The sequence below is a fragment of the Rousettus aegyptiacus genome, unplaced genomic scaffold (assembly GCF_014176215.1).
Source record: "Rousettus aegyptiacus isolate mRouAeg1 unplaced genomic scaffold, mRouAeg1.p scaffold_m13_p_6, whole genome shotgun sequence".
Classification (NCBI taxonomy): Eukaryota; Metazoa; Chordata; class Mammalia; order Chiroptera; family Pteropodidae; genus Rousettus; species Rousettus aegyptiacus.
In genome coordinates, this window is record NW_023416309.1 from 76,302,070 (window position 1) to 76,315,839 (window position 13,770).

Below are 13,770 nucleotides of genomic sequence, written 5' to 3' on the forward strand. Positions count from 1 at the left end.
GTTTGGATGTGCAAGCCCTGCCAGGTAATCTATAAATAAAGGACATAGGAGAGGGTCAAGTACAGTCTTGGCATCTGAACCAAGCTGGGCCTGGACCCAGGCTCTGTCCTGCTCCCCCATGACTCTCTGCAGTCAATGCGTGACAGGCATCTGTCACCAGATATGCCAGCTCCAGTGACCTGGGAAGGGCCAGAGCAGGAATTATTCATTCCTTGGTACTTGATCCCAGATCCTGGGCCTGCTGCCCACATGCCCCAGGGATTCTGGCTGAGACTCCTGCAGGCCTTTGGGGCAGAAGGGTGGATGGGGTGATGGTGAAAGTCGTGAGTTTCCCACCCGTTCCAGATTCCCCCATTGCTCCTCTCCTACTCTTGCTCCCATCCTACTCTTGCTCCCACAGTCTGCCCGTTGGGCCTCGGAAAACCAGGTTCTGTGTCTGAGACCTTAAAGCCTCATTGAAACCCATCAGAGGCTGCTGCAGGGGAAGGGGCACCAGCAGCTCAACTGCGCTGCTAAAATCCCTAGTAGGACTTAATTTGAACAGAGTGGTCCTTGACTGAAATAAAGACTTTAAAAACACAGTGTAGAGAAGTTGTAGAGGGCGGAGAAACCTGACTTCTCAGACTGGGCTGGCTGGAGCACTGCCCACAGGAGCAGGGAGGAGAGTGAGAAGAAAAGGATATTTATTGAGCACCTACTGGGTGCTGGACTGGCCTTTGGTTTGGGAATGTACGGTGAGGTGATTTTCAGGATGCAAGAACTGTCTCCCTGGCCGAGCTGGCTGGCAGACAAGAAAATGGCTTCCCAGGAGGGGGAAGCCCTCATCTGTGAGGTACACGAGTGGGGGTGGGTGACCCAGCTTGCTCCGTGGGCAGAAGCACACTGTCTGCAGACACCTTTGGGCAGGGGGTGTTCTGCTCTAGGGCGGGGTATGAGTTTCCTCCCCCGGAGGCTGGGAACTCATCCTCTTGAAGGAAAGGAGGGGCAGCTGGACTACTTTCTTCCCATGTTACCAATGGAGAAACTGAGGCTCAGGTGCTCAGTGAGGGGTCACACAGTAAGGCGGGCAAGGACCCAGGCTTTGCCCTAGCAAAGGGCTCTGTCAATCTGAGAGCTGTCTCCAGATTGACAGTGAAGAATCTGCCATAAACTCATCAGGGATGCCCAGAGCAAATAGACAAGCCTGAGCTGGACACACCTAGGCAGAGCAGAGGGGTCCCGCCTCAGTCTGAACTCCATGCTCTTGCATTGCAGCTCCAAAACCCTGGGGGGTAGAAGGCTACCAGCTCCTCTGGGGCCTACAGGACCCAATCTGGGGTCAGGCTGTCCAGGGAGGAGGGAGGCAAGGGCCCACTTCAGCATTGCTCTGCGCTCCTCATCCCCAGATGTTCGTGGTAGCCGAGGTGGAAGCAAGAACCTGCCGGTTGCATGAGTTCACTGTCTCGGGCACCACCTATGCTCCTGAGGGCGAAGTGTGAGTGCTGGACGTGCTGGGCAAGGGGGCTCCTGTGGGCGGGTTTTCCTGGTCGGACTGGGCTACATGCCACCGCTCTGAGAGCTGTCAATGAGCAAGGCCTCCTGGGGGTGGGGCCAAAAGGATGGGCGCCTCTCAGGGACAGGGCCAAGGCCCTTGCACTGACCTCCTGGCTCCTCAGGCGGCAGGGAGAGCAGCTGGTGCGATGCGGGCAGTTCGATGGGCTGGTGGAGTTGGCGACTATCTGTGCCCTGTGCAATGACTCGGCGCTGGACTACAACGAGGTGGCCCCTTCTCCCTTGCATGACCTCCCTCGTATCCAAGCTGCTAGGACGGACCCTTGTCCCAGAGTACCAGCGCTTTCGGGGTTGGTGGGCCCCGCCCCTTTGGAGTGCCACACGGCAGGAGCACTGCCACCCCTGCACACCCTCCGCTGACACACCTCCCTCTTTCTCTGACTGGCTTCTGAACTGGGCCTGGGGGCTCAGGGCTGTGGGGGACTGCAATGTAAGGTGCCACAGGGCCTGAGGGAAGTGATTTGGGGTGTTGGACTAAGGGGGGTGATTAAAACAGAAGGCACAGCCCAGAAAAGGCCCCCAGGCCGTACCAGACTCATGTGATTTAGGCACTGAGTTATCTTCCCTGTGGGTGGACCAGTGGAATGGAGCACGCAGGATGCTCCTGTCTGAGGGGAAGGACTTGGCCATACCAAGTCAGGCCCAATGCCAAACTGAGGGCAGTCGGTAGCCACCATGGGTTTTAAGCAGGGGAGTGATAATGGCCTCATTTACATTTACAGATTATCTAGGCTTCTGGCTTCTGTGCGGAGCACAGAACAGACAGGGCAAGACTGGGGCCAGGGACTCCTGTGTGGTCGTCCAGGGCAGAGAGATGCTGGCTGAGTCCTGGCTGGGGCCTCGGGGAGACGGGAGAAAGCATGGGCTGTGGGGGAGACTTTGGAGCCAAAAGCTTGGGACTTGGTGACTGATTAAGTGAAAGAGAAGGTGGAGGTCAAGGTAGCTTCTGGTTGCTGTCCTGGCCGCGACTGTCACTAAAGTGGCAAGTGTAGGGAGAGGAAGAGGTGGCCTGAGGATCCCCAGGGAACAGAGTTCAACAGGTAGCAAGTGGACATATGGGCATGAAGCTAGGAGAGATGTCAAGGCTGGCCCGGGCCCTGGCAGCTGTGAGCTGTGAAAGTTGGCGGAGGCAGGAAGCATATGAGGTCTCAAGGAGAGATGGTGGGAAGGAAGGAGCAGGGCCAGGACAGTAGGTTTTAGAAAGAGGAACCTGGCCGTGATGGCCCTTGGTGTTGAGAGACGGGAGGGTTAGAAGGGAGATGAGCATCAGTGCCAGACACCACCCAGACCCCAGGTCAACTGGGCTGAGAAGAGCCCACAGGCCTGGTGCAAAAGAGGTTGCAGATAACTCTGGCAGAGGGAGCTCCACGGGAACGTGTGGGAGATGAGGCTAGGAGCCCCTCTGGGGGCCACCCTGCCCCTTACTCTCTGTAACCTGGGCCTTGCCAGGCCAAGGGCGTGTATGAGAAGGTGGGAGAAGCCACGGAGACAGCCCTGACTTGCCTAGTGGAGAAGATGAATGTGTTCAACACTGACCTGCAGGCCCTGTCCCGGGTGGAGCGAGCTGGCGCCTGTAATGCGGTGAGTAGGGTCGGGGGCCCAGGTCACAGGCTGCATGGCTGGCCTTCTGGGGCATCTGGAGAAGGGAGAGAGGAGAATGAAGTCTTGGGAGGCTTCTGAGAGGAGGAAGGACATCAGACCCTAGTAAGACTTGGCTAGGGAGAAAAGAAAGGGAAAGTCTGAGTGTGGTCAAGGACTTAGAGTTGGGAAATGTACAGCATGGTCAGGAAATGGCAACTTTTCTGGCCCTTCCAGGGCTGGTGAGGGAGATGGAGACCTCAAATGCCAGGGTCAGAGGAGGATAGACACCATCCTGCAGGGAGCAAGAGGCTTTCAATGGGGCCAAGAGGCTGCTGAGAAAGCGGTGAGAGTTGCTGGCTCTGCCCTCCTTGCCCGCACCCACCCGGGCCTCACAGGTCATCAAGCAGCTGATGCGGAAGGAGTTCACCCTGGAGTTCTCTCGAGACCGGAAGTCCATGTCAGTGTACTGCTCGCCCACTCGCCCTGGCCCAGGTGCCCAAGGCAGCAAGATGTTTGTGAAGGTGAGACCCGCCTGACTGGCCTGGGAGCCGCTGCGTAACTTGCATAACTGGGGTCCCTGGGGGACCTGTTCTCCAGTCCTCTGGAGAGCCATCGACTATAGCTGTGGGAGGCAAAGAGAGGCGCAAGGCCCGTAACGAGTCCAGAACGAGGGGATTCAGCCTGCTATGAGAAGCTGGGAGCAGATCCAGGATTGGTGAAGATCAATCTAGGGCCTGGGGCTCAGGCCTGCCCCTGGACATGGTCCCAGCTCTGGGCTGAGAAGCGCTGCCTTGCCACATGACCTTGGGGTCACCCACGCTCCTCCATGGAGCCCCATCTCCCCATCTGAACAGCAGGGTCAGGCTGCAAGGTCTCAAAAGCCTTTTGCCTCTGACGGGCTCTCGTTGCCATCTTTGGTGCTCCATGTTCCTCCCTAGAGGGAAGGAGCCAGGCCTGCCCGGACCTCTGCCCACGGCACCTCCCGTCGCTGCTTTGGAACCTGAAATAGGAATCGCAACCCGAACTTTACCCTGCAGAGGAGGTTTTAGTCCCTTTTAAAATGAAAAGGCTTCTGTATGGGGAGTTCGGGTCACTTTAAAAACAGCAGTGCCCTTTGCGGGGAGAGAGAAGGCACTGAAGGAATGTTCAGAGGCTATTCCCAGGCGAGGGGTGAGGCCTGAGGTGAGACCCCGAGGCCACCGAGGAGCTTGCCCCCCCTGAAACAACCTTCCCAGGGGCACACCGACCACACCCTTTGCATGGCTCTATTTCTGGTCCCCAGGGAGAGCCCAGCCTGCCTCCCGCTGTTGAGTTCCCTGCAGAATTGGGATCCGAGGAGCATCAGGTTGGCAGAGAGGCATGACCTGCAGGAGGGCTGCCGTTCTCACCTCTGCCCCCAAAATGCTACAGGAGGCCTTCTCAGCTACAGGCTGATGGGGGGAGGATCCCACCCCCTGCTCCCCCGAGGTTCCCTTTGGATTTTTTCACAGTGGGGTCCACTTGGTTCCCACTCTGAGCTTTCGAAGAATGGATTCCAGTCTGTGCTTTACTGTGTGTCCCCTTCGGTGGCCTTTTCTTATACCTAGGCCTTCATTTTCTCAATTGGGCAGGAGGGAGGATAGGGTTCCTGGCTGACAAGTTGCCTCCCTCCTCCTCAACACTGCAGGGGGCTCCTGAGAGTGTGATCGAGCGCTGTAGCTCAGTCCGCGTAGGGAACCGCACAGTACCCCTGAACACCACCTCCAGGGAGCAGATTCTGGCCAAGGTCCGGGATTGGGGCTCAGGCTCGGACACTCTGCGCTGCCTGGCACTGGCCACCCAGGATGCACCCCCGCGGAAGGAAGACATGCGGCTGGACGACTGCAGCAAGTTTGTGCAGTACGAGGTGGGTGCCGGGGCAAGGCTGGGATCCGTGTATCTGTCTGCAGCGGCTGGGCAGGTAGCAGGCTGAGGGTGGGCCCAAGCCCCACTTGCATCTGCCCTCTCCCTGCAGACGGACCTGACTTTCGTGGGCTGCGTGGGCATGCTGGACCCTCCAAGGCCCGAGGTGGCTGCCTGCATTGCACGCTGCCACCAGGCAGGCATCCGTGTGGTCATGATCACAGGGGACAACAAAGGCACAGCTGTGGCTATCTGCCGTCGGCTTGGCATCTTCCGGGACACGGAGGATGTGGCTGGCAAGGCCTACACGGGCCGTGAGTTCGACGACCTCAGCCCTGAGCAGCAGCGCCACGCCTGCCGCACGGCCCGCTGCTTCGCCCGTGTGGAACCCGCACACAAGTCTCGAATCGTGGAGAACCTGCAGTCCTTTAACGAGGTCACTGCCATGGTGAGGCCACTGGATGGGAGGGAGCCTGGGGGAGGTGGTGAGGAGTGGGGAGAAGCACTTGCCATAGGGCTTGGAGAGGGCAACCCGTGGAACCCCTCCTCCCGCTTCATTCTTATTTTTTCCAACGTTTTCTTATAAAAAAAAAAAAAACTTCAGAGAAATTGAAATAATTTTATGGTTAGTGCCTATATAGCCACCATCTAAGTCTACAAATAACATTTTGTTATAATTGCTTTATCACATACCTATCCATCTGTCTCTCCTCAATCCCTCTTTTCTTAAGTGCGTTTCAAAGTAAGTTGTAGACATCAGTACACTTTACGTTCATATATTTTAGAATGCATATTCTAGAGAGCGCTATTTGTGGTTCTATTTTTTTCTTATTTGAGTTAAAACTTGCACACAATGAAATGCACAACTTTTAAGCATGCCATTCATTTGGCGAGTTCTGATAAATGCACATACCTGTGTCACCCAAATCCTCATCAAGTGGGGACTAGTACCATCAGCCCATGAAGTCCCCCCATGCTCCTGCCCCATCAGAACCCTCTCTCACAACAGGCAACTGCTGTTCTGATTTTTTGCCACCAAAGATAATTTTGCCTGTCCTAGATTTTCATATGAATGGAATCATACAGTATGTACTTTTTTGTGTCTTGCTTTTTTTTTGAGATTTATCCGTGTTGTTGCGGGTATCAGTAGCTGGTTGCTTTTTAATTGTTGGGTAGCATTCCAGTGTATGAGAATGCCACAGTTCACTTATCTTAATGTGTCGATGGATTTTTGGTTTGGGCCTAGTTTTTGTTCTCTCATTCTTGATTGCTGACCTATTTGTCAACTCTGATCTGACTTTTGACCTAGACCTCACCCTGACCTGGATAATGAACTGGGTACCAACTTTGACTTGACTACAACTGAAACCTTGCTTTTGACCTTACTTTTGACCTTTACATAGAAGGTCCCAGACCTTGGCCATGACCATCTTAATCTGATTCTATACTTTGAGCTCAACTTTGATATGGGTTCTAGTTTGACTTGGACCCTGACTTGACCCCTGACATTGATCTCGATATCCTCAATCCAACACTATAATTACCTCAACTTTGATCTGGCTTCCAATCTTGACCTTGATTGAACTCCAGCTTCAACCATGACATCACTCCTGATATGGATTATAGCCTCTGCCTTTGACTTGACTTCTTACCTTAATCTAATTTTCAACCTTGAATCTGAGTCCAGTCTTGACCCCGACCTTGGCTCCAAACTTACTATAACACCAACCTGGTCCTTGACCTGGGCCACAACCTTGACCCCTCATTCCTGACTTAAACTTAACTTTGTCCTTAACATCATTTTCATCTTTCTCACATCTAACATGAATTTCATCCTCACCCTCATCGTCAACCCACCCTCATGCCCATCCCCACCTTAGACCTGGTCATCTCTGGCCTTAGACCTGGTCTTTTCAACTTTATCCTTATCTGTACTCCTTGCCTTCCTTTTAGCTTCCTCCCCAGACAATTTCTAAGCTCATGACCTCACCATTTGTTCCGCCTGGCTGTCTACTTCCTCAGGGACATCCCCAAATCTTGAGGATAGGCTGGGGTAAGGGAAGTTTCTCAGGTATGAACCCATCTAACCTGACCTCCAGACTGGAGATGGAGTGAACGATGCCCCGGCCCTGAAGAAAGCAGAGATCGGCATTGCCATGGGCTCGGGCACAGCCGTGGCCAAGTCAGCGGCAGAGATGGTACTGTCAGATGACAACTTTGCCTCCATTGTGGCTGCGGTGGAGGAGGGCCGGGCCATCTACAGCAACATGAAGCAGTTTATCCGCTACCTCATCTCCTCCAATGTCGGCGAGGTTGTCTGGTGAGGCCCTGTGTTCTCTCCTCCCAGCCCTCTGGACGAGCTCTGTCCCTGAGACCAGGGAAATGCCTGTTTCTGAGATGGGGCTGCAGGGATGGAGAGACTCATGCCCTGCCCCAGCTGGGGCCTTCTAGGGTCCCACCTCAGGTGGGCCAGGACGGGGATACCTTATCATTCCCCAGAGGCTCCCAAGAAGGTACCCGAAAAGTCCCCTATCATCCCTCCAGTGGGTTTTCAGAGGAGCACAAAGTGGGAGAACTAACCTCACCTTTGGGCAGTAATGTGTTCGTGCGTGTCCGTGTAGTGTACACACGACGGTGTGTGCCTGAGTGAGAGGTGTGTATATGTGTGTGCATATATGCTCTCATGCATCTTTGGGCATGAGAATAAGCACAGAGGATTTGTGCAGGTGTGTAATTGTATACACACTTAGGTTCACATGTGAGAGATGCCTGTGGGGAATGGGGAGCACATTTGCCTGGACATGTGAATTCTGCATCTCTGAACATCGGGCAAGCATGTAGGTGTTTGCTTGTTTGTGGTATTATGTGGCCTGTGCTACTTTTTGCTCATGCCTGTGAACAAATGTGTAGATGTTCAGGCATGCACTGTCCACATGTGTGTGTGTGCCCCAAAGAGGGCTATGTCCTAAGCAGAGAAGCTTAACGAGCAGGTATGTCCAGGCTCCAGAGCTGGGACCGGGGGAGGCCCAGTGTGAGGCAGAGCTGTGAGCACATACCTCTCACGCGTGCATGCACATCAGAACTAGCAGAGCGAGGCGGGGCTGCTGAGGAGACTGGGCGGGCTCCTTGGGCTGGCACGTGAGCAGGAGCTAGACCCTCCATTTGCGGCAGCTAGAGCCTATGATTCTGCTTCTAGCATCTTCCTCACGGCAATTCTGGGCCTGCCAGAAGCCCTGATCCCTGTGCAGCTGCTCTGGGTGAACCTGGTGACAGATGGCCTACCTGCCACAGCCCTGGGCTTCAACCCACCAGACCTGGACATCATGGAGAAGCTGCCTCGGAACCCTCGCGAGGCCCTTATCAGTGGTTGGCTCTTTTTCAGATATCTGGCTATTGGAGGTGAGCAGTGGGGTTCCAGACCTCAGTGGGGTTCCAGGAGTTAGGAACCAGTGTATCAGTTAGGCGGACAGCATGACTCAGCCTACCTAGCTCATGCCAAAAGAAACTCTGTAAGCTTATTTAACTGAAAAGACTAGATAGAGCATGCCTCAGGCAGGTATAGCTCGATCAAAGCCTCAGACATATAGTATCACTGGCATATTTTGGCTCTGCTTGAGTTCCATTCTCGGGCAGGTGCCTCTTGAGTGGCAAAATGGCTGTTGCAGCTCCAGCCCTCATACTTACTCCATTATAACCCCAAATTCAACAGCAGAGAGCCTTTTGTCATACCGCTCTCTCAGTATACGATAAAAGTCTCAGTCTTGTTCTCATTGGCCTAAATTTGGTTATCTGCTTATCTCTTAGCCAATCACTGTGGCCAAGGGTATGACAGATGCTGATTGACAATCAAGGCTCACCGCTGGCCCTAGGGTAGGAGCCTGCGAATCACGTGGTTCAGAGAGAGAAAGAGAGAGGGAAGGGGACATGGATGCCAAAAAGCCACATTTGTCCACTGCAGCGGGTTTCCTCCTGCCCTCCCTGCAGTGTACGTCGGCCTGGCCACAGTGGCTGCTGCCACCTGGTGGTTCCTGTATGATGCCGAGGGACCTCACATCACCTTCTACCAGCTGGTGAGCAAGTGACAGCCAGGGAGCTTGTTGGGGTTATTGCTGAGGTAGAACTCACAGCCCGAGTTGTTGGAGTTCCAGGAGAAAGGGGTCCTGAACCCTGTGGTCGGCCAACGGCTATCCCGCCCCACCCCATTCACATATATAGGCATCCACTACCTAGGGAGCCACGCTCAGAAGCCATGGGAAAACTAGAGAGTGTAGCATAGTTCCTAAACCAGAGAATAGGCTACTCTCTTTCCCATTCATTTAGTTAGAGGGAACCAAGGGGCATAACTACCCACAAGTGTTGTCTTTATTGGGGAACCCCAAAACATTGACATCTCAGAGATATGAACCCCTAAATGGTGGAACTTGAGGCAATGGGTCAAACAGGAAATCAGGAATCTGCCAGGTTCCCCCCATCCTCATAAACCAACTGACCTTTTGAAGTCACCTGGCAGACAAGTGTCCACCATGGGACTGTCCTATCTCAGCACATTTCTAGAAGCAAGCAAGGAGACCCCTCAGACACTATATGTCAGCCTGTCTGTCTCTGACTGAGCAGCCAATGCACCTTCTTTGCTTAAAAGAGCCTTTGTGGTGGTTCTGGCAAAGCCAGCCGTAGGTTTCTCATTTAAAGCCTAGAGATGCAGAGATGCAGAATTTTCTTTCTCTGAGTGTGCCTGCCTTTGCTACTTTCTTGTAGACAAGAGAGCTCCAGGGAGGCACCTTGACTTCCTGCTGCATCCGTGGGAGTGTCATGGGACCACCCTGAGGGCAGTGCGAGGGCAAGGTTACCATCACTGGTTGTCTTCCCTTGGAAGGCTGAGCTTTCGGGGATTCTGCAGCATTCACATCTAGGTCAAGGCAGCCCAGAGAGCCAAGGGGATGCTTTCCTAGCACCCACCAGCCCTCTCCCTTCGGACAGCAGTGCAGAGCATGGGCTCAGCTCTCATCGCAGAGGTTGGTGCCCCCAGCCCTTGGCCGAAGGCGCCCACCAGCCTCAGGCACCTCTGCTCATTTAGCGCCAGCGGGAGCCGCAGGGTGGAGACGGGGCTGTGCTGACCGTCCTGCAGCTGTCTTTTTCCAGCCCTGTCTCTGTTGCCGTTTTTTATACTGCAATTCCCAAATCTCTTAAGGACCTGTCCCCACCTCCAACCTTTCTTCTGAGCCCAGCTCCATTTATCCAGCTGGCTACTTCCTCTGGGATATCACACAGTCCCACCGCACTCATCAAGTCCAAAATCGTCTTTTTCCCAAGTAACCTCTCTCCTCCATCCCCATCTCAGTTTTACTGCATGTTACCCAAGCCAAACACCTGGGGGTCGTGCCAGGCACACATCCCACACCCACTACCAATCAGCCCACAGTCCCCTTGGTGCCACCTTCCCAACAGTCCTCAGGTCACCCCATTTTTCCTTTATCTGCTTGGTCAAGTAGCGGCTATTAGGCACTGACTGTGTGCCATGCACAAATTACAATGGCAGTGATGGAGCAGGCAGTTTCTGAAAAGAGCTTACAGTCTGGTAGGGTAGGACCATAGATACGGGCAGTCACATTTCAAGGTGAGAAGTACTTCAGCAGAAAAAAGTCTCTGAGACTCAGGGAGGAGCCCAGAGCCCCATGGTTCCTGGAATAAGCTGCCAGAAGGCAGCAGGGTGGTTAAGAACACAGAGTGTGGAGCCTGGGTCCAGACTGCAGGCTCACACCCTAGTCCTACCACGTGTTAGCTGTCTGACTTTAGACAGGCTATTTAACCTCTTTCTATTGGTTTCCTCATCTGTAAAATGGGTTATAGTCCCTACCTCAGAGTTATTGAGAATTAACTGAGTCAGTACTTGTAAAGTGCTTAGACTAACACTTGGCACATAGCAAGAGCTATGTGAGCGTTGGTTAAGTTCATTGAACCCAGAGGGGCCTTACGGGTTAAGGTAAACAGGAAATAGCCAGAGAGGCAAAAGGAAGGTGTATAGGCAGAGCAGTGGCTTTACCCAAAGAAGCAGGCTCCCACTTCCACAGGGACTCATGATGAACCCAGGAGACAGAAGTTCCAGCTCTGAGCACTTTCTAATGAATTCGGGAGGCCACACTGTGACCTATGACCTGGGATATAATGTGGCAGGTGCTCACTAGTAAAACCCAGAGGGTCTGAACCAGGCAGAGTATTAACGGCAAGAGCAACAGATCTGTTGAAATATCTTGATGTGATACTGTTCAGATTTCTTCCCTGTGCACATGCATAAGGATGTAAGCATTCACGTGCTCGAGTGGAAAGTGCGTACACTGCGTGTGCATGTGTGTAGATGTGTGCATAGGCTATTTAGGATCTGAGAGATGGGGCCTGATGGTAAGGACACTACTAACAGGAGCATTTGGTCCTCTTGGCCCCTGGATGGGTTCAGTTTAGAACATTTTCTCTGCTCCATGATCTTTGCCAAGTAAAAAGATGTGTACTTGTCCCAAATTCTAGGACTTGGTTTTTGGAGAAATTCCCACTGTTGATTTAAATAAGATTCTCCATCTTTTTGTTAAAAGAAGAAATCTAGGATATGATTCCATAGTGTAGTGGTTAGCACATCTGCTTTAAACACAGAAGGTCCTGGGTTCATGCCCCAGTGAAGCCATGGTCTATGGTCTACGGCCATGCTACCCTGAATAAACCCGATGTCCCAATATCTGATCTCAGAAGCTAAGCAGGGTCGGGCCCGGTTAGTACTTGGATGGGAGACCACCTAGGAAGACCAGGTGCTGTAGGCATAAACAAACAAACAAACAAATAAATAAAAAGAAATCTAGCCAAGCTATAGTTTATAATTTTTCGTCCTGCATGAGAAAGAACTGGAAAGTGCTAGCAGCCCCTTCTGGCCAAAGTCACCTTACTCCGAGTTATGCAGTGTGTGAAAACGAAGGTATTTACTGGACAGAAAGACAGCCGGTTGTTTTATAGGTTTCTCTTTGAGGGTTATTTTTACAGATGTAGACTCCGTTTAGAAAAACCCTTAGCTTAAAAGATCTCTGAGTTCAGATGAGACTCCAGAAGACAGATTTATGTTACAGGAAAACAGAGCTATTTAGCAGTTATGTATGTTCACATTCATCCCATGATGCAGAAGAGAACAAGACGGAAGTTCTCACACATGGCCTCGGTTCAACTTCTTGTCACAACAAGATTCTGTGTTCGAGATTTAGGAGCAGGAAGAGATTTCCCCTGGGGCATGAGGGGCGAGAACCACTTTCTTATTCAGTTCTGAGAGCCACTTTCTTATCTAGTTCTGAGAGTTTCTTGTTAATTACTAAGAAACTGTAGTAAGCCCACAGCTGACGTTTCCTTAGTTTATGTCACAAGCAAAAGACAAGTCTGCAGAGTTTGATTTCAACGCAGACATGGAAAGAGGTATGAATGGAATTTAATTTAACAATGGTGCATAGAACACGTGTAGCCTTCATCTTCTACCCATCAAAGGTGAATTTTATTTCAAGCATAATTTTATGATTGGTTTCATATGCATTTACTTATTTAGTGGTCTCAATCATTTCCACTCCTGTACCTCCAAACCTCCAATACTCAGCCTACCCACTCTCTCCGTGCACTTTCAGGGAAAATCTTGGACCCTCTCCCTGATCCCAGGACCCCTTCCTATCCTCCCCAGCCTGATGCCAGCTGCTCTCCCTCTGTCCCATGGTACCCCTGCCCCAGAACAGTCTTTCTCCCTGGCACAGTGCAGGCCATCTGCCCCCATCCTGGGGTAGCACCCCTCTCTCAGCTCACTGGTTGTGTATTGAGTCCTCAGATGTGGGCCACGGGTATGGTGAGGCTTCCCTCTTCCCATACACTGGCCCCTCCTCTGACTGCTGTTCTCTGCGACCCCACCCAACCCCACCATGGTTCCCGCAGAGGAACTTCCTGAAGTGCTCCGAGGACAACCCACTCTTTGCTGGCATTGACTGTGAGGTTTTCGAGTCACGCTTTCCCACGACCATGGCCTTGTCTGTGTTGGTGACCATTGAAATGTGCAACGCCCTCAACAGGTGGGCTGGGCAGAGGGACTGGGAGCTGGGGGTAAGGGAGTGGGGCTTAGAATCAGGTTCGAGATATCCAGGATTGGGGTCTGAGGGTCAGGGGGTCCAAGATTGGGGTCTGACAGTCCGTAGGGCCAGAATTGGGAGCCAGGGGACAATGGGGGCCAAGATTGGGGTCTAAGAAATATAAGGGCCAAGATTGGGCCTGAGAGAAAGAGAAATGGGGAAATGGGACAGGACAGGCCCCTGGAGGCTGAGTGGGCAACTGTGACACCCTTCCTGGCTGTGCTAGCCTCCCAGAAGTGCTCTAGCTCTTCGACCCAATTAGGGGAATGTTGAGGCTCAGGCCTGCACCTCCACTTGGAGGGCGGATGAGTACCCACAGCAGGGCCTGTATGCATCCTGGCCCTAGGTGAGTGCCCTGTGTCCTTGCAGCGTTTCGGAGAACCAATCGCTGCTGCGGATGCCGCCCTGGCTGAACCCCTGGCTGCTGGCAGCTGTGGCCATGTCCATGGCTCTGCACTTCCTCATCCTGCTGGTGCCGCCCCTGCCCGTGAGTCACCCTCCTGCCCTACTCCCCTTCCCTGGCTCCTGGGTGACAGAGTCCAAATCCTCCTCTGACATAAATCCCAGGGCTAGTTGCTGGGCCTTTCTGGGCCCCTTTGAATTGAGAACCCCTGGAGGATCC

The 13,770-nt window shown here is 53.0% G+C and overlaps 1 protein-coding gene and 1 pseudogene across 7 annotated transcripts in view; both read left to right on the top strand.

Annotated features, from left to right (window-relative positions):
- Positions 1-13,770, top strand: part of ATP2A3 (ATPase sarcoplasmic/endoplasmic reticulum Ca2+ transporting 3) — a 39,651-nt gene that overhangs the window by 15,005 nt on the left and 10,876 nt on the right. For 6 of the 7 annotated variants that reach the window (XM_016138821.2, XM_016138825.2, XM_016138820.2 and 3 more), the window contains 11 exons: positions 1,386-1,474; positions 1,656-1,758; positions 3,001-3,132; positions 3,528-3,653; positions 4,799-5,017; positions 5,126-5,461; positions 7,113-7,333; positions 8,210-8,412; positions 8,998-9,083; positions 12,958-13,091; positions 13,518-13,635. In XM_016138821.2, the coding sequence (XP_015994307.1) occupies positions 1,386-1,474; positions 1,656-1,758; positions 3,001-3,132; positions 3,528-3,653; positions 4,799-5,017; positions 5,126-5,461; positions 7,113-7,333; positions 8,210-8,412; positions 8,998-9,083; positions 12,958-13,091; positions 13,518-13,635 (1,767 nt within the window). Of the gene's footprint in view, positions 1-1,385; positions 1,475-1,655; positions 1,759-3,000; positions 3,133-3,527; positions 3,654-4,798; positions 5,018-5,125; positions 5,462-7,112; positions 7,334-8,209; positions 8,413-8,997; positions 9,084-12,957; positions 13,092-13,517; positions 13,636-13,770 lie in introns of those variants that run through there. The other variant, XR_001596194.2, reaches the window with a different exon arrangement.
- LOC118604649 lies at positions 11,696-11,819 on the top strand (annotated as a pseudogene).